Source organism: Perca flavescens, chromosome 3 (assembly GCF_004354835.1).
Source record: "Perca flavescens isolate YP-PL-M2 chromosome 3, PFLA_1.0, whole genome shotgun sequence".
Lineage (NCBI taxonomy): Eukaryota > Metazoa > Chordata > Actinopteri > Perciformes > Percidae > Perca > Perca flavescens.
This window is the reverse complement of record NC_041333.1, coordinates 28,616,630-28,635,451: the sequence shown is the minus strand read 5'-3', so window position 1 is coordinate 28,635,451 and position 18,822 is coordinate 28,616,630. Positions and strand designations below refer to the sequence as shown.

At 41.4% G+C, this 18,822-nt stretch overlaps 1 protein-coding gene across 1 annotated transcript in view; it reads right to left on the bottom strand.

Annotated features, from left to right (window-relative positions):
• Nucleotides 1–18,564, bottom strand: part of LOC114552916 (calsyntenin-2) — a 179,412-nt gene extending 160,848 nt beyond the window's left edge. The window contains exons 1-3 of the mRNA XM_028574010.1: nt 18,549–18,564; nt 18,337–18,459; nt 13,039–13,057 (exon numbers count right to left, since the gene is read on the bottom strand). Coding sequence (XP_028429811.1) covers nt 13,039–13,057; nt 18,337–18,459; nt 18,549–18,564 — 158 coding nt within the window. The remainder of the gene's footprint in view (nt 1–13,038; nt 13,058–18,336; nt 18,460–18,548) is intronic.
• Nucleotides 18,565–18,822: the final 258 nt, after the last annotated feature.

Sequence of the window (18,822 nt, the reverse complement as noted above, 5' to 3'; positions counted from 1 at the left end):
AGCCTGCGATTAAATGGATATGATAAAATCCTCAGACACTTGACGATTACTTATCAAGAGTCAGCCACCTCTGTAAATGAGTCTGATTAAGGTTGCAATGTGGTGTTGCATTGTGTCACAGAGAAGGGGGGGGGAGTGAAAAGTCTGTTGGCAGACACATACAGGACAGTATGCCTGCACACAATGTCACAAAGCAGGTGACATAGGCTTTAGAGAGGGGTCAGTATACTTAAAATGAAATAGATTGTGCAATATGTAGTCAACCATATCTACAGGCAAAATTGTTGTTACTTCTTTCGAAATGCCATATCTGGAGGCAGTGCAAAAGGCTTGCCATCTCAGTGAGAGACGGGAGAAAATAAGTACTCAGGCACTAACAGCATCTTGTAATGTGCTAATCCAATGGGCCCACTGTTGTGGTGGCAAGGTGTACATTGCATTCAGTAAATAGGATGTGGCTTCAGACAGAAAAACTCATATTGGGCATATAGCCTGCGCTGAACCACCTCCTCTCAGCCCTCTCCCCACCTCTTTAAGTGACTGCTTCTCTTTCATATGTTAATGCTGGCTTTTCTGGCACAAATTCAGAAACTGCCTTTAATAAAACTAAAGATGGTCTACATCATCCCAGTGCCAGGTCAGAATCTTTACTGTGGGCCCCCTTGAGCTGAAGCTCGCCAAGACATCACTGAGTGTCATCACAGAGGACCTGACCTCGGCATAATAACATTAGCGCATGGTGTAGTCTTATAGTGACAGTCAAGAGTGACTGGGTTAATGATGTCATACATCTCTATATTGACCATCAAGTTGGCTGCTTGCCACATAGATATTTTGCCATACAGGAGAGACACTGATTACGCAGCAGTTTTTCTGTAAAGGGTGGCTGTACTGTGTTCAGATGACAAAAAAGCCATCAAAGAGAGTGTTGTATTTTATATTCTACTGACCCGCTGGATGCTAACTGACAGCAGATAAACATTCTGTCTCTTCTACAAAATATTTTTCTCTGTAAAATGGTTAGAAGCTTTTGCTGTTTGACCCTGAAACCTGACGTTAACTCACGTTTTCTAATCTTCTTTAATAAACCACATCTGTCAGGCTGTTCTCAAGAACCATTTGTACATATAGCTGCAAAACATAATGCACTGTAATTTGTATGTATTCCACTTATTTTCTACTGTGAGCTGTAATTTGTATGTATTTCACTTATTTTTTACTGTGAGCTGTAATTTGTATGTATTCCACTTATTTTCTACTGTGAGCTGTAATTTGTATGTATTTCACTTATTTTTTACTGTGAGCTGTAATTTGTATGTATTCCACTTATTTTCTACTGTGAGCTGTAATTTGTATGTATTCCACTTATTTTTTACTGTGAGCTGTAATTTGTATGTATTCCACTTATTTTCTACTGTGAGCTGTAATTTGTATGTATTCCACTTATTTTCTACTGTGAGCTGTAATTTGTATGTATTCCACTTATTTTCTACTGTGAGCCCCACATTTACTGCCGCTGTAAGCAGTGACTGCTAGAGGCCATAGTGCTGATGATCGGAGGACCTAGTATAATACCACGGAAATCTGAGTAGGGTGGAGGTTGGGGTTGTGGATGAGACCTAAAACACAGGGCTTTCAAGCAGGAGAGCAGAATTCATGTCCCAGAAGAAGTGAAGAGGAAAACACAAGACTTTCAACTAGGACATGGGCATATCCCAGAAGTCCTACTTAAGGGAACCAGTGTTTTAACCCAAATCACTAACTTTTATATAATGTTTAGTTGTTTTGATGCCTACACTTAACTGTTGTTTTGCCGTTTCACATTCACATTTTTTCAGTGGCTAAACTTAATTGCAATGACCGCTGCCTTGTGGCTAAACTTAACTGTCAAGTGACCGGTCGCAGTAACTGTTCGTAAGATTTTATACGAATTGTATGAAAGGTTATGGCAATCGAAAATACTTGGCTGTGGTTAGGGAAAGATTGTGATTAGACGTGCAACATGCACAATCTACCACCCCCAACCATTACTTTCTGCACTCCACTACACAAAGAGCGCCACAGCCGTCGCAAGGAGTGTCCGAGCGGAGCAGCTGCACAGGCCCTCGTGCCTCTCAAGGGTCTTGGGATTTTTACCTTGATCTTTTATCTTTACCCGACATACTTCAAAGTGAATATGCAGTCAATGAAGTCTGTCCAGTGTAAATAAAGGTCACATGAAAGACAATATGTGACAGATTTTTCCTTCGTCGGTTAAGGTCCCAGGTCCAAGATGAACGCACACGCGCATAACAGACTCATTTTAACGTCATGGCTGATCAGGCTCTCTCTGCTCTAAGCACCCGTTTTACACAAACAAGGGAGTCTGACAACATGTATAGATTTCTTTTTGATCTGACTTAAGTGTGTGAAATGGAATGTATTGTTCAGACTGTGAGACGCACTGAACATGTCCAAATGTCAGGACTGAAACACACAGGACCAGATCCAAGACCTGAGGATATTCAGAGAAATAACTTCAAAAGGAACAACTTCAGGACTTAACACCCTCCATTTCCAAAATGTGAGATTGTTCCAGAATTCTTCTGACTATCCCGGTGACTGTGGCCGCTGGTGAGGGCAGCTTTTCAACGTTAAAACCAAACAAAAACAATTTGGATACATCAGTACAGACTATGTGGACTCGCTGTTTTATACATTGAATATGATGTTGCATCCAAAATGAATGTTCCTGCTGATGTGTTTGCTGCCAAGAAAGCAAGAAAAGATATTTTTATGTAATTAATTCATTCAGTTGAGCCTAGCGATTCCATCTCATTTACAAGACAGGATTTCTCATAGTGCTGGCATATGAAAATGTGCCAAGATGACATCAGAAAACCTTTTTACTTTGGCTTCAAACCAATGTCATTAAATGTGACTACTACAAATATTGTTGTTAGGAGTGCATAATGTGATTTACAGTAAAATGTGTGTGCTGTGTAACAGCAATACATTCAGAGTTGAATGTACTGCTGTTGAAGTTGTGCATAATGCTGTTGAATGTGCTTAAAGCTTTTTCAGGTAAGCATACTGTTATTTTAGCTGTGGGTAATGCTGTTGTGACAAAAATAAAAGAATGGCACGTGATGAAGCATAAAACTGATAATATTAGTGCCCCTGTTATGTGGTCCCTTTGCCTTGCACTCTACTTCACCTTTGATTCAGCGAACTTCAGCAAACCATGAGTCATTGTGGACATTTATAACTTGTAGTGCGGAGGAGACTGTGGTATGCCTCAGCATCTGTTTGCCACAAAAGCTAAGTACCGTGCTGTTTAAAGAGTTACAGCATGTAGTCTTAAACAGTTTTAGGAGTGAACATATTATCCTCATTTTACAAAATAGCATGCAGTGAATTTCCAGGGTAACTTTTCAATGCCATTTAACCATTGCCATCAGCAATGTCCCTCAGGATAAATAAAGTTTTATCTTTTTTTTATCACACTGAGGTCAGCCATAACACTTCACACAGTCAGGTGCCATGCAAGTAGAGAGTTGGTGAAATGTGGTTTAAATGCCTGCGGCGGGGCTCTGATACACAGATATAAAGGTGAGAAGCAAGGACAGGCTGAAACTGTTGCAAAGACAAAGAGTACAAACATTTCTTATGTGGCCTCTACATACAGCCTGCAGTCATTCCTTGTAAGGCCTTGCTTGTGTCTCTTACCTGAAATGCACCTTTACATGTGGTTGTGCATCCAGGACACAAGGCCAAAACCACACACATGTGCGAGGCAAAGATTGGAAAAAGAGTGACATGGATAAAAGGGGAATTTCATACCACACAATTAAAGAAGATCACTGTCTGAATCAGGAAGAAAACCACTTTAATTCTTGGTAATGGAGCATTTATGTTGTTGTTGTTGTTGTTGTTGTTGTTGTTGTTGTTGTTGTTGTGTTCCACACCCAGCGGGCCATTTCTTTAGATACAATTTTAAGATCTGCTAATAGTGAACTGTTTCAACAAACTGAAGCCACTGGAAGCAAGACGTCGCAAAGATGGAGGGACTGTGGAGGGAGGAGAAGCAGAACGCTTGTAGAGAGAAAACAGAAACCTTCACTGGAACAGGGGATGAAAGTATAAGAGGAGAACGATAGGAATGGGCAATAAGGGAGGACAGGCGTGTTGGGGAATGAATATAGGGAATATGTAAAAGAATACTGCATGTAAGCTAAACGAAAAGCATCTCTCTCCCTTTTCTTTTTTTACCCTGCCCCCCACATACTCCTCCGTGTGCAGATCACCACTATCTCCTCCTAAGTCCCACCCTCCGTTTTATGCTCCAGCGGATGACAATAATTTAAGCCTCCCTATATGCAAATGCCCTAATTGGACTGTCACAAGTTCCCAGGCATCGTCAACTTTACAAAATGACTGAGGCTGGTAGCAGATTGGATTTTGGTGGCCAATCTTGTACACTTAATTTTCAGTAATTTTGCAAGGGTCTCACCGCAGGGTCCTATGACATGCCACTTGACTAGACCAGGGGTTCTCAACCTTTTGCAAGCTGGGCCCCCCCAAAGCTGGTCCATTGCAGTTGGGCCCCCCCCTCCAATTTCTTGGCGAAATGTCTGATAAACGTAGCCTCAAATCATCCTCGATTTGTGCACGATTGCGGTATTTCGTTTTGATTGCAGTCATTTCTGAGAATCCCGCCTCACACAAATATGCCGACGCGAAAGGGAGGAGAATCTTCAAGGTGACATCACAGAGTTGAGAGTATTCCTGCATCAATGCTGCTCAGAATGACGAAAGAGGGCAGGAGGTCAGTGGCACAACTAGCCAACACCGGGCCCCTATGCAGGATTATCAAGGCGGGCCCCCCCCCCCTACTACAGCACGTGATGACGGCGCAATGTCCACGAGTAGGCTACCATGAATAGGACAAGATAGGATCATAGAGACACAGCATATAAGAGATGGGATGACTGACAAAATCAGGAGTAGCCTACGCGCACCACAACAACAAAAAAACACTGGTGAATGTTGACCATAACACATGAAAAAACACACAAGGGCAGTCCCTCCAGGATTTCACAGCCTTTTTTTGAGATTGTTGCGGCCCAAAATGCCTGATTTCACGGGAGCTTTTGTTAAAAATTGCGATAAAAGTTGTGGTGTCTTTTGTATGTGTGTTGAAATGAAGTTGCAGAAGACAGTGAAAGGTGCAAAAAAAGTTGTAATTTTTTTTTTTTATAGTTCTTTAAAAATAAAAAGGAAACTTGTTTTGGGGAGAATAATTAGTACTATTAATTAATTACTCTGGGCTGAGATTTCCGAGGAACCTTAAAAGGCTCAGGATGCTGCAAATGTTGGTATAATAGGAAAATGGCTGGTGGATTTACAAAAAATAATAATTTATTGAATGAATCAAATATGAACATATCTGTCACTGTCAGTGGCTTGTTGATCACATTGTTAGTTAATGTCCTATCCTGGCACACACACACACACACACACACACACACACATACACACACACGCATTCATACGGTTTGATAAGTACTTATCGGACTTTAACTTATCATTGCACTTACAATAACAAGCATAGCTGTCCTCAATTTAGGTCATCTGCGTTTTTTCCTGCATCCACCGTGTGTGATTGTGTGTGTGTGTGTGTGTGTGTGTGTGTGTGTGTGTGTGTGTGTGTATGTGGGTGTGTGTGTACACACGTTGGCAGTAGAGTCTGAAATGTTTTGCGCGGTCTTTTGCTGTACGTTTTGTTGGTAAATGTGAGATGTTAGAGTCACACACACGATCGTCTTCATAACAGAAACAAGGAAATTAATTTGACCCGTTCTCACTCCCACTTGGTCAGTGGCTGTTCTCTCATTGCTGACAGGTGCACAGACGCCGATTGAAATAAATAAAATAAAGTCTGCAAGGCTGGGGAACATGTCGCAGTTCCCTCGACTGATGCGGCCATGCCATAGGTCAAGTTTTTGTGTGAAGGCGTCCACTCTGTCTGCAAGGAGCAACATCTGAGCTTATATGAGGAGCGGTGTGTGTCTCCTCTCTGGTCCGACTGCAGGCTGGGACTGGTGCGCGAGGCTACTGAGAGACTGACCGCCTGGGAGGGCTTTTGGACGGGGGAGGGGCTCACGGCAACACCCGCTGCTCGTTGAGCACAGTAGCTGCAGAGTGATACGTGCTTTCGAGTCTCCAAACACCACAAAAGTCTCCAATAACACCAGTAAAAGTCGCTAGATTAGTTTTTGACAAAAAAGTCTTCAGGAGGATGATTTGTTTGTGTGTTACAGTCCAACCACTTGCATTTCAACATGGGGGAAATTCTTTTTTTTTTTTTCTCCCATCCTGTAGCCTACTCGCGCCCCCCCCAGGGGGGCGGGCCCCACCGGTTGAGAACCACTGGACTAGACTATCTATATCAGCTGGAAGAGGTAAAAAAGAAAAAAAGACAACTCTCTGTCTTGTCATTTTAATTCCTTCCCACATTTCTCTTTCTCTCTCCATATACCCAATTACTCCCATCTCAACCAGGCCCCTCAATACTCATGTGACTCATCTTGTTTGTACCTTTTAAAACCTCTATGACTGTGAGGTTGAAGCCAGCAATTTCCCCCCCTGGAGGCTCCTGTTGTTCCCATTCTGTCAGATAACTATATTTTGTTCTGCACGCAAAAACTCATATTTAGAAGAATACGTTTTCTCTGCCTGTGGCAAATCTAGGGGTTTGTTTTTTAACTGCCATAGGCAAAAAAATTAATTTATGAGGATTAATATAATACTCATAATGCATGAATATTCCATGGAGTTGTAGCGGCTGTGTTTTCTCTAAGGGGAAGAGCAGAGCCTTTTTGAACTCTAAAGGTGTAGACCCAGAAGCATCCACCTGTGTGTGTGTGTGTGTGTGTGTGTGTGTGTGTGTGTGTGTGTGTGTGTGTGTGTGTGTGGACAGGGACAGAAAGTGAAACCAGCTCATGCAATATAAACCTAATTCATTTAATATATTCTCCTCTCAGGTAAATAACCTTGATGTGCTACCTCCTTGATAATATCTGTCAGGCTATCAATTATCCATGATGTTTCCCTGTCATGTTTTTGTATAATCTTTGTTATTTAAAACATTCATTTTTTCCCATGTTTGCGAGAAGACCATCAATCACTAAGCAAGCGTGTTAGGTGTCAGATCGGTGAATGTATTTCATTATAACAAAAAAAGGAAAATCCTACCTCACACATTACTTCCAGCCCTGTAACCCAATACATATAAAGTCATATTTTAAAAAAAAAAAAAAAAAAAGTCTTCTTTCCACATGTCACCAGTTATAGGGGATTGTTAAATCACATGTCACAGAGATGTTTCTTGAGGTTTTTCTGCAATTTATCTTAATTTCTTAAGTGTTTTCTTTCTTCAGCAATCATTTCCCTCCCACCTCCACCCACCCAGCCTTCTCTCAGTTAATGGAGTCCTTGATTTCCATGTAAGTGAACATTTGGAAATTACATTAGCCATCATGACATACAAAGAAAAGGAGATAAAACACCAGTGCTGAGATAAGAAACTGAGCGTGATGAGGCTAAAATGGGCTTCTAACTGTGAGCATCACCGCAACTGCCCACATACTGTAGATGGGGGGTGTATAAATCCCCAAATTCCTCACGTCAATTTGAAAACGGTATGCTATCCATTCAATGTGAAAGAATAGTGGAGGAGGTGCTCTCGCCGTCAGGTGATTAAGGCCACGAGACTGGTGGAATGATGTTCTAATAACCTCTGTGCTCTGAAATACAGAGCTAATGGCAGAAGCCATCCAGGAATTAACTGGCTGGGGATAAGTATTACATTGAAAGCTCTGCCTGTCTGTTATGTTTCTATCAAAAGGAGATTTTCCTCTGATTCCCACGTTCATTTCCCCATGCTCTCCTGGGTGTTGTTTAATAACGGCAGTTCATAGCTTTTTTATTCAGTGTGACAGACAATTTCTTGCCCTTGTGTGAAGATTGTAGCCATTCAATAAAAATCAAGCAAGTGAAAGAGCAAATAATTAATACGTTAGCACCAAGGTAAGTCAAGCATTGGAGTGGAAAGTAACTGTGTTGCTCTGTTAAATGCTTTGTTATTTCCACATTCCCACAAAAACGATGCATTCAGATCCTTTACTTAAGTAAAAGTACACATTCATCACCATACTTTATTAAAGTATATTTATTAAAATTCAGCAGAGTTTACTGCTAGTTTCAAAAGTAAAAGTACTCACTTTGCGGTACAACGTTCCCTGTCAGTGTTTTACTATTATATATCATGTTTTGGGATTTACATACAATTGTAAATCCAAAAACCTTCATATCTCAGGGGGCCCGGCTGGCTGTGTCGGAGGGGCTCCAAGGAAGGTCAGCCCAAGTGCAGAGTTCTGGGAGCTCACCATCTGCAACTAGAGTTTCAGCGTCCTGTCTAAACAGGCTCACACACACACACACACACACACACACACACACAGTGGCTAAAGTGTGTGTCTGTTAGGGCTGCACAATATATTGTTTTTTTAATCATCATTGCAATATCAACTGGCGCAATATACCCACCGCGAAAGGCTGCAACATTGATAGACACAAAACTGATTTTTTTTTGTGTTTGTTGAAAGAAAGTATCTGTAGAAACTGCACTTTGAAATGTAACTGTCGTTCTTTTTTAGAGGTGCCTTTTATATTCAATATAAAGTTCAATTGGTCCATAAAAAAATGTTGGAAACAATTTCCTTTTATTTGTTTTAAATTCAACAAGCAATTTGTGGTACTGTAAAAAGAATACTGAAAGCAGCAGAAATGCAGAACGTACACTTTAATATCTGTTTATGTATCGTGAGTAATATCGTTATTGCGATATTCAACAACATTATTGCATATCGCATATTTTCCTCATATCATGCAGCCCTAGCGCATGTCTATCTCCCCAAAATGAGAAAGAGGAATCAGAGCAGAGAAAAACTAGGTGATGGAATGGCAACGGGAGGAAAAAGAGGGTGGGGGCTGCAGGGGAGATTAAAGCAGAGAGGAAGCTGACACATTTCAAAGAGAAAGGGAAGTCCTGTTCAGATACCGGACAGAAAGAGGACTGAGAGTCAGATGGGCTGATTTTGAGATAGGACTGGGAGCCAGATCACAGTGCAATGAAAAACACAAGTATTCATGGGCAGACAAGATGAACCTCGAAATCTAAGTTCTATATCAAAAGCAGTGTCAAACTCTTTGAAGCACAGCAGTGATGAACTGGCAAGTGATGAATGTGATATTGACAAACTGCTTAAACATAGATTGCTCTTGCAGAGTGCTGCTTCAAGAGTTGAACTTCTGTGGGGAGTCTTTGAAACAACATCCCTCTCTCTCAGACTGCGATGACTCGGAACTAGGGCTGGGTATTAATCACAAATATTCAATACTGATACTAATACCGTGACTTTGATATTGTCACGTCTGCCTCCGCTCTTATTGTGTTTTCTGTTTGTTTTCATGAACTTCCTGTTTTATTTTGCATCCACTGTGTGTCTTCATTCACTTCACTTGTCTTCTTCCCCTCCCCCGTGTATATATACTCACCTGTGTTCACTTGTTCTCTGCCAGATTGTTGTAGCTCCATGTTGACTCACTTTCCAGCTTTCCCTTGTTTTGTTTCCCCGTGTACCCTGACCTATTGCCTGTCTCATCGACCACGTTTGCCTGCCTGTTGGATCTGTACCGTTGCTTGCATTGTTCTGGGAGCAATAAACCGATCAACTTTATCCTTGTTTCCTGAGTCGTGCATTTGGGTCCGCCATTGTAGCCTGACAGATATGGGTTCCTAAACAATACTTTTTTCGATATCAAATTTTACAAAACTAAAATAAACAAAATAAATTAAAACATTACACATTACGGCACAAATCTTTTTATTTATTTTTCTCTGTGCGTAACGTAGAGTTTTTCCTGTGTGGCTCTACCACGTGTAACGTTAGACAGCCAATCACAAACATTATTAGAGCTTGGTAGAAGCATGCTGCATGCTTATTGGCTCACAGACGCTGATGAGATTTACTCCTGAGTAGGGTTGGATATCGTTTGTTTTTTTTTCGAAACGGTGCCGGTGCCTAAACGGTGCCTGAACCGGTACTTTTCAATAAAGTTAAAAAAAATAAATAAATAAGGGTAGTAAACAACAGTCAGTGACTTGTTTATTGGTCAAAATTAAAGATTTAATAATCACGTAATAACTATAACAATAACAATAACTTATTTCACCAGTAAATTGCTGTTGAACCCCAGATGGGAAAAGGGTATTTTACTTACCTTACTTTAATTACTCTCAATGCACCACGAGGCTACCAGTTTTAAGTGAATCTGTGTTGTTTAATTCCGACAACGGCAGCTGCAAGTGAACGCACCGTCTGTGTTGTTTAATTCCGACTACGGCAGCTGCAAGTGAACGCACCGTCTGTGTTGTTTAATTCCGTCCATATAAACATACTGTATATCTATGAATTGTGACAACGACAGCTGCTCCGCTGCAGAGCAGACTGTCGGCAGCGGTTCCCTATTGGCACCGAGTTTCGGTACCCAACCCTACTCCTGAGGTATTGAAATTGAGTATTGAAGGATGAGGCATTTGTTCGATACTCAATACTTTAGAGGCAATTCGGTCGGTGCCTAAAAAGGATTGAATGAGTGTTCACATGCAAATATATTATCATTTGCATGTGAACACATACACACCTGAACATTTGTCATCAGTGTCATCAGAGGTGTTCTCTGCACATTGTGCTCATTACACCTGATCACACGTGGTACTTCTATTTAATATTCTTAATATTCAGAGAAATGCAGCGACAGATGTACTGAAATATATCATATACATATATAGCAGCTCCAGAGTACCAGAGACCTTCAATTAGCGGCTGTAGCAACTGGAATTCAGCCAGCTGAGCGCAAAATAATCTGCTCCTCGTCTCCCATAAAATCGAGGGCAGGATGTTGTGAGGTGGCTTTTCATTTTTTTTTTTTTTCAACAGTTTTTTGATGAGCGAAAGTTTAACCACAAAATCTAACTCTTGGCAGTTAAATGTGCATTGTAAAAAATTACTTTAAAAGTTACTTTAAAAGTTACTTTAAAAATGAATTTAAGAAATAATTAAAAAAGAAATAAAAAAAAATTAAGAAATTATAAAAAAAATAAGAATAAAAAAAAGTACTTTAAAAAATAATTAAAAAAATACTTTAAAAGTTATTAAAAACGGGTTTGTATCGTTTTGGGAGTCTATGGTTATCGACTTATAATGTCGTGGAGCCTCACAAATCAGTTTCTGATTTTAATAGCAGTGAATGCCTAAATTTGAAAGCAACTCAAGCATCTCTGCTTCTCAGTGCGATAATGAGGTAGTTGACTGGAAATCCTGCCAAATGGCTTTCGAGAGAACCTAAAACATGTTCCTTTTCGCTTCCTTTAGAAAGAACAAATGAGTGAGTTGCGGCGCTAACTCTGCTTGCCCCCCTCTGCCAGTTCTGTACGTAACTCATCAAGAGACAAAAAAGCTAAAAGCCTTAAAAAAAAATCTCATTACAAAGACTATTTTCCTCATCTGTGTGGTTCAGTGAGGAAGCAGATTGCATTTCAGTACTTCATTAATAAATGAGTATGTGCACAATGGCAGAGTGATGGCTCCATTGTCTTGAAGCCAAAGTCTGAGGCACTGTGAAGGCCAGAAGCAAGATAATCATTATGCTGCCTGTGCTTTTCAGTTCAAAAGTCTACAGAAACAAGTTTGCATGAATAACAGTATCACTGAATAACACTGTGCTTGAGTTTGACTTTACAGCTTTGCTGCGTTAGCACTTGAGTGCCCATTTTGGAAAAACTTTGTTCTGTCCACCTGTTTCTTATGAGCCCTTCATACACTCAGTCAAAAATAGATCTTATTAGATTGAACTCTTTCAAGAAGAAAGAGCTGTCATCTGTGGGGAAAATGGTGCGTCTGCTGTGGACAGTGTGGAGTTTCTGGGAGGATAAAGGGCACAACGCTGGATGAAATCTGACAGGTGGAAATTAGTTGAGAAAAGATGAAATAAGAGTGTGATCACAGAGGAAGGAGAAAAGAAAGTGAGGACTTGTTCCAGGTCAAAATACAAGCAAAATGACTAAATGAGGAAGGAGGAGCTGAATTGCGGTGGGAAGAAAAGCCTGAACCGAAAGCACAGACAGAATAAAGGCATCAGACAGCCTTGTTGTGGAAAGGTTATTTTTTCTGATAGACTATCTCTTTGCAATGTTATTTCAATCTGTTACTTTTTAATCACGGATTTAAGCAACAGCTTTGAAGTTGGGGATTTTGAGGGAACTGACACAGCGGCACCTGCTGAAAAAAATAAAAGGATAAAAATAATAGTAATACAAACTGTTGCCTTATTAAAAGCAGCCCCCTGGCTCCTCCAATTTGTAATTCAGCTCATGTAATGAGCTTTAAAAGGCACTAAGGGTCTCTCATCAGATAGCTTCTTCTTCAACTTCCCATCTATATTTTTCAATTGCAATAGGCTCGGATAAAAGTGACTTGTGGTATTCATTTATACAGTTTCACAGAAGATAATTTAATTTTAGACTCCACATGTATGAGATCACCATGGGGCGTTTTGTATAACGTGACATTCTTCCTCATGAAAATGATTAAACTGCAGGACACTGAGTTTAAATCCAGTGACAGCTTAACGGACTCAAGATTCATTTGTATCATACTAAGACTGAAATGTTTGATTTGCACTGTCAACATGTACATGTTTTACAATTTACTTTAAAGCATTTTATAGTAAGCCATTATCTTGTATTTTACAGTTAGAGACACAGTGTTGACAGCCCCGGAGACAGACAGTTGGTTAAGCCATCTCCAGATGTCCGCTGCTGCCTCAGCAGGTTAGTCTGGCTATCACCAGACCAAGCTCAATCATTTAAGACTGAACATTAGTCTGGGGAGTCTGCTCTGTATTTTCTACTGCACAAGAGGCGTGATCAACAGGCATAGTTCAAATGACTCTGTACGCAATTGGATAGTCCTTCAACCAATCAGACCAACGATCTGGGTGACGTAGCAGCGACGAAGCCGCTTGGTCGCTTCTCTATTGTCATTGTGTTAAACCCGCCAATAGCGTGCCAGGTGGATAAGCCAGTTTGTGATTGGTCCCCGCAAAATTGTAACGGAAGCAGGATAGATAAACGTACAGGTTTACTGGTTTACCCAGTCTATCGGCAGGGAGTAAAACAGACGGACCGCAGGCTTTTTGCTGCCTGTCGCTGATTCGTGTAACGCTATTTTGTTGTATGGTGTCATAGCAACGACTACGTCTCACAGCGCGCTGACGGAGTATGTCCGGTTCAAAATCAACTCCCTCGGAGTGGGGGGGCAGTTGAAACGTGTGCAGACGCCTAATCCGATCATAGCCCGGTTAAGGTGTATACATGCAGGGATACTCCAGTTACTAAAGGAGTTCTCTACCTCTGTTAACCGGGTTATTAGAACTCAGAGGGTAAGGTGTTTACATGTCATTTAAGAAATCAGGTTATGGTCTAAACCTGAATATAATCGTTTTTTAAAACTGCATGTAAACACACTCATTGACTGTAGCCCTAAACTTTATCCTCATGATGTTGTTTATCTCACTTCTACATGTTTATCCCATCTGCGAGCCACTCAACATATCACCTTTCAACAAACCCTTCTCATTCCACTCTTGTTTAACACATCACAGTGTTCAAGCTCCTCCACCTACGCACTGCACTGAGCTCACTGCTACCGTGCTAATGAGATACATTTCATAATTAGCTTGAGATCTGTTTCCCAATCAGTGAGAAGCTAATTAATCACAGAAAATTAGCCAACCTGTATGATTGGTTACTCATGTCTATTTACCATTTATGGCAGTGAATGACGGTATGGTATCGCCCGCTGTTTTACCAGTAATTGAAAGCTGTTGGATTATCAGAAAAGTGCCAAGGTCAGAGATAATTGATGTCTAGAGAGGTACAGTTTGATGTTGCAGAAAATTTGAATTCAGAGACATAGGTTATTCAGACATCAAATGAGACAGCAGGAAAAGGCTGATTCCTGCTGTCAGTCTGACTTGTTATTTGCGGTGAATGATTGCAGAACACAGACGGAAATAAAAAGTAAGTCCGCCCTTATTCAGTTTGAGAAAAAAAGCAAACTGCATATGATGCATCACAGCGCATTGCGCTGTTGACTGAGCAGCGTATGCATACCTGGGTCACTGGTGAGATATTAGCTGGGCGTTAAAGCAAAAGCGACAGGGCTATGGGGACCAGTTAAAATAAAGGATTAGACACATAAATATGTGGCGTGACAACTACGGCATACATATATGCGTGGGTGTCTGTGTGTGCTAGCAATGGAAAACCAGAAGTGACTGATAACCAGCTGACCTGTGTTCAGCACAACTTTTGCCCATTTACCTTGTTAACCCTGCACTTTGGAAGCCCACTCATTACGATGGTAGAAGTGTCCTAAAAGGCCACTTCATTTTAATAAGCTAACGGACCACTGAACTGGTCTCCCTTATTATACACTAATAGGAAGTCCATGCACTTGAAAAGGCAGCAAAGTGAATACTTCAGAGTGTACTTTACATTCGTACATCAATAATGTTTAACTGCCGTCAACCAAAGTGACTTACAGTTGGCACAACTGAATAACTTTGAATTCACAGATCACTAGTAGTAATGCTATTCATCACATTGATTTGATGCTCCAAATCAACACACTTCAAAATGCAGAGATGGGGAGAAGTGCCAACCTCTGTACTTATGATTTGAAGATTCCCCTCTCTACCATCTGAGCTAAAACCGTCACTTGTGATTACCTTTGATTCCATCTTAACCACATCAAACCTCCCTTGAGTAATGCAGCCATTCCATTACTCATATCTAAGTAGATGCAAATGAATCATCTAATACTTGTTTGTAGCTTCCATCAAGACAAGTGTTGTGGCAATTTGTTTTTTAACTTTGGGACAAACCTAACTAATAGAAATGTATTACAGATGGGACAACTGCACCACACCAAAACCCAAGACCTGTGATCTTCCAAAATGACACCTTTGATTAAAAGCAAGCAGTGTTGTGCCTGAACACGTTCATTGAACGATAGTTCATGAACTCGTTCATATTTTGGGAGAACGTGAACTGAACGTACAGTATTACTGCCTGATGAATGCTACTGTGAACTTTTTCATTCTGGGGTCTGTGAACGGCACGCTCTCTCAGCTTAACTTCGTTTAATAGGGTGACAGATCTCTATAGAGCCTTCCAGGCGAAAACCTGGCTAAAACACACCGTAAACAGGCCTTAATATGTAGCGGAAAAAACACACAATCTGGCAACACCAGCCACCAGTGTCGCACCGCCGCATGCGTCATCAAAACAAAAAGCAGCATGGAGGCGACGAAGCAGCAAGGAGGCGTCGTATGATCATTTAAACCAGTTTTATGACAAGGTCGGTGAGGATGGGAAAAATCTTACATTTCTGTGCAAACGTTGCCCGCCGGCTTTCAAAAAAAAAATCCGCACTTCAGTCACATCCACAGCAAACCTGAAACGGCACATTGAACTGAAGCAACATATGGAAAAAAAGAACTATGAACTAGTTTTTTTATTTTTGGAACTGTGAACTTAGTTCAAAATTTTTAAGTATGAACTATGAACTGAACTAGTTCATTTTAAAATTTGTGAACTGAACTTTGAACTAGTTCATGTAGAAAGTGAACCTTCCCAACACTGAAAGCAAGTACATATGTATATGTTCCAGGCAAATATCCCTTGGTATACCATATGCCATATAATATGTACCAAAGCAGGATTATAATGTTCCCTTTATGTAGAGAGGCGAAAAGTAAAAGAAACAACATAGTTCGTACGGCATGTTGTCCAACCACGTCAGAAGGATAGCTGTTCCAAACAGCCAAACCTGAAGTCAGAGTGAAAACACTCACTGTGACTGTCGGATTGGTGGTTTTGGAAACCAACAGAGAGTGTCGCATGCAGCCCCCCCAACTCCGTTGTCGGAATGATGTTGAGGGAAGGGGTTTCAGACGCTGTGTGACCATTCGAAAAGAACTTTGGCATACTGATGCCATATGGGTGTGGAGGTTGGGCTAGTGGGCATTTCATACCGGGCACTAGAGTTCCCATCAAAGAACTAGAGTATTTTGGGCTTTTTTGAAATCATAATGGTGAACTTTGGACAATATTAACTAAGTGTTGTTGCCATGCACATTGTGGTTGCCATGCATGGATATTGCAGACATTACTATTTTAAATAAAGATTGGCAATGAAGGTTCAAAAACCTTACTATTACTGTAAACCTAAGCTATGGTTTTGCAGAAATGCCTGATATCAACACACTGTCTGGTGACAGCACTTTTTCTGTACCATATAAGGCCCAGGTTTACCATGTTGAAGCAAGTTATGGTTGATGTCATTCTTAGCCAGCTTTCAGGCACAGCAGTGCTACTTTTCCTGTTCTTCCAGACCAGTGAGTGTGTGGTGACTATTGCACCCTGCTTAGCAGTCCGTGAGGATTACTGAACAGGTTTGGAGTGATGTAAAAGAAATACTTTGGGTATTGCTGGCTTCTTGGTATTTTCCTACCAAATTAAACCAAGTTGCTTAAAGGCAGGCACTGATGGAAATGTGAATGTGCTGAAGCAGATGGTGATTTTACAAGCTTATAAACAAAGGAGTTTGTTGGTGTTACAATTCAACAGCATGACCACAGTCAGTCAGACACTGTGTCTCTGTGTCTTAGATGTACTGTAATTAAAACCTTGGCTGGCCAACGGGTTGCTGCTGTTGACGCTAAAGTGCTACCTGTGCACTGCCCTGCCACGTTGACCCGGGAATTTGTTGGAAAAAAAGCAGATAGAGGGATAACTGTCTCTGCCCTGTGTCTGACTGGTTCGACACCACTGCTTGAAGAGGTAGAGAAAAAAGGGTGACTGCTGCAGTGTGTGTGCGCGTGTGTGTGTGTGTGTGTGTGTGTGTGTGTGTGTGTGTGTGTGTGTGTGTGTGTGTGTGTGTGTGTGTGTGTGAGGGGGGGGGGGGCTGTGGTGGGTAGTAGATGAGGGGACACAGGGAGGGAGGTGAGATAAATATGTGGGAAGTGATGATGAGAGGAAACATGAGAGAAATGTAAACTGATAGAAATCCGGGGGAAGAGAAGAAGACTGCTGTAAGACTGGTGATGCTAATGTTGCTTGTTTATTAATCATTTAGTGATGAATCCCTCTCAGTACCTTCACTTTTGAAATCTAGGAATACCATGTGCTCTGACTGCTGTGTATGTGTATGTACTTTGCCGTTTTGTGGCTGTCAGTCTATCGAGAGCCAGAGGACATATGCTGGTCAGCCAGTTACCCTCCCTACTGTCTCATCATTTTCTCTCTTTCTCCCTGTAGGGTGGCCATTACTGTGAGCCCCCTCAGGCCATGCCAAAGCACACACACACACACACACACACACACACACACACACACACACACACACACACACACACACACACACACACACACACACACACACACACAGACACATACACGCACACACTGTAGCAAACAATAGGAAAATGTTTTAGTAATCATACACACATGCACTCTTGCACACAGACACACTCTCGTTTCATCCATCAGTCCAGCACAGCTCAAGGGCCTTGGTGAGTGGGCTCCAGCCCCACGCAATAACCCCATGCTAGGGCCTTGGCCACATTAGCACCCTGGCGGGGGATAGGCTGGCTGTGCTCGCCAACAGCCTGCAGCTAACGTCCTCCCACAAGAGCTGGCACCCTTTAGACGAGCTGGAATGGTCACAAAGTGGGAAGAATCTAATCCGGTTTGACTCTCTCTTTTTTTTTGCAGTGTTCTCAGCCACCATAAGGGCTTATTTAGGCCACTTTCCACTTCAATAAATATGAAATATGAGTCATGTATATGAAGTGTGATCACTGGGAATTATTGAATTAAATGGTTGCAGCACAGAGCAGGGTTAACAATAACAAAAAAAGCTTTGATGCAGCAGTTATAGTACAGTACATGAAGCCAATTTAAACCCCTTCACAGTGATATCACATGGCAGCTTTATATGGTGTATATCCTTAGTGTAGGTATAGCCTGCAGCTATGCTTCCCTGTATGAATTAACACCTGAGTCCTCTTTGACTGCCTACATTTGGTTTGAGTTAGCAGCCTCCACCCCTGTTGCAATGATCTCCCTTCAGTTGACTGCCGTTTGGTTGAAATGTATCATACCTGCGTAGGGGATGGGAGCGTCTTTGTCCAGGGCCACCAGAGGAGGATCTAGCAGAACAACATCAGTGTTTTCAGTGATCACCCCATGGTATGATGTTTCAATCCACGGTTTGTGTTTATTTACTGTGGAGACAGAAAGCAAAGTGTGAGATGAAATGAAATACTTCTGCTAGCATGCTAAGATAAACTGTACATCTTCAATTTCCTTTCACCTGAGAAACTGTCCATGTATAAACAATTTAACTTTGACATACACAAAGAGACAAATACAGTGTAATGTAGCATGTAACACATGCACATTTTACAAAGAGACGAGACATTCTTATAACAACCTCTTTTTCTCTCTTTTGTTCGTTTCTTCCTTCAAACATTCCCTGCAGGTTTCAAAGCACAGTGCCATGCTTGATCAATGGCCACCAATGCACTGCCAGCAGAAAACTGTATCCAAGGCCAAGTCAAAACAAAGTTCATGAGGGCCTGATTGTA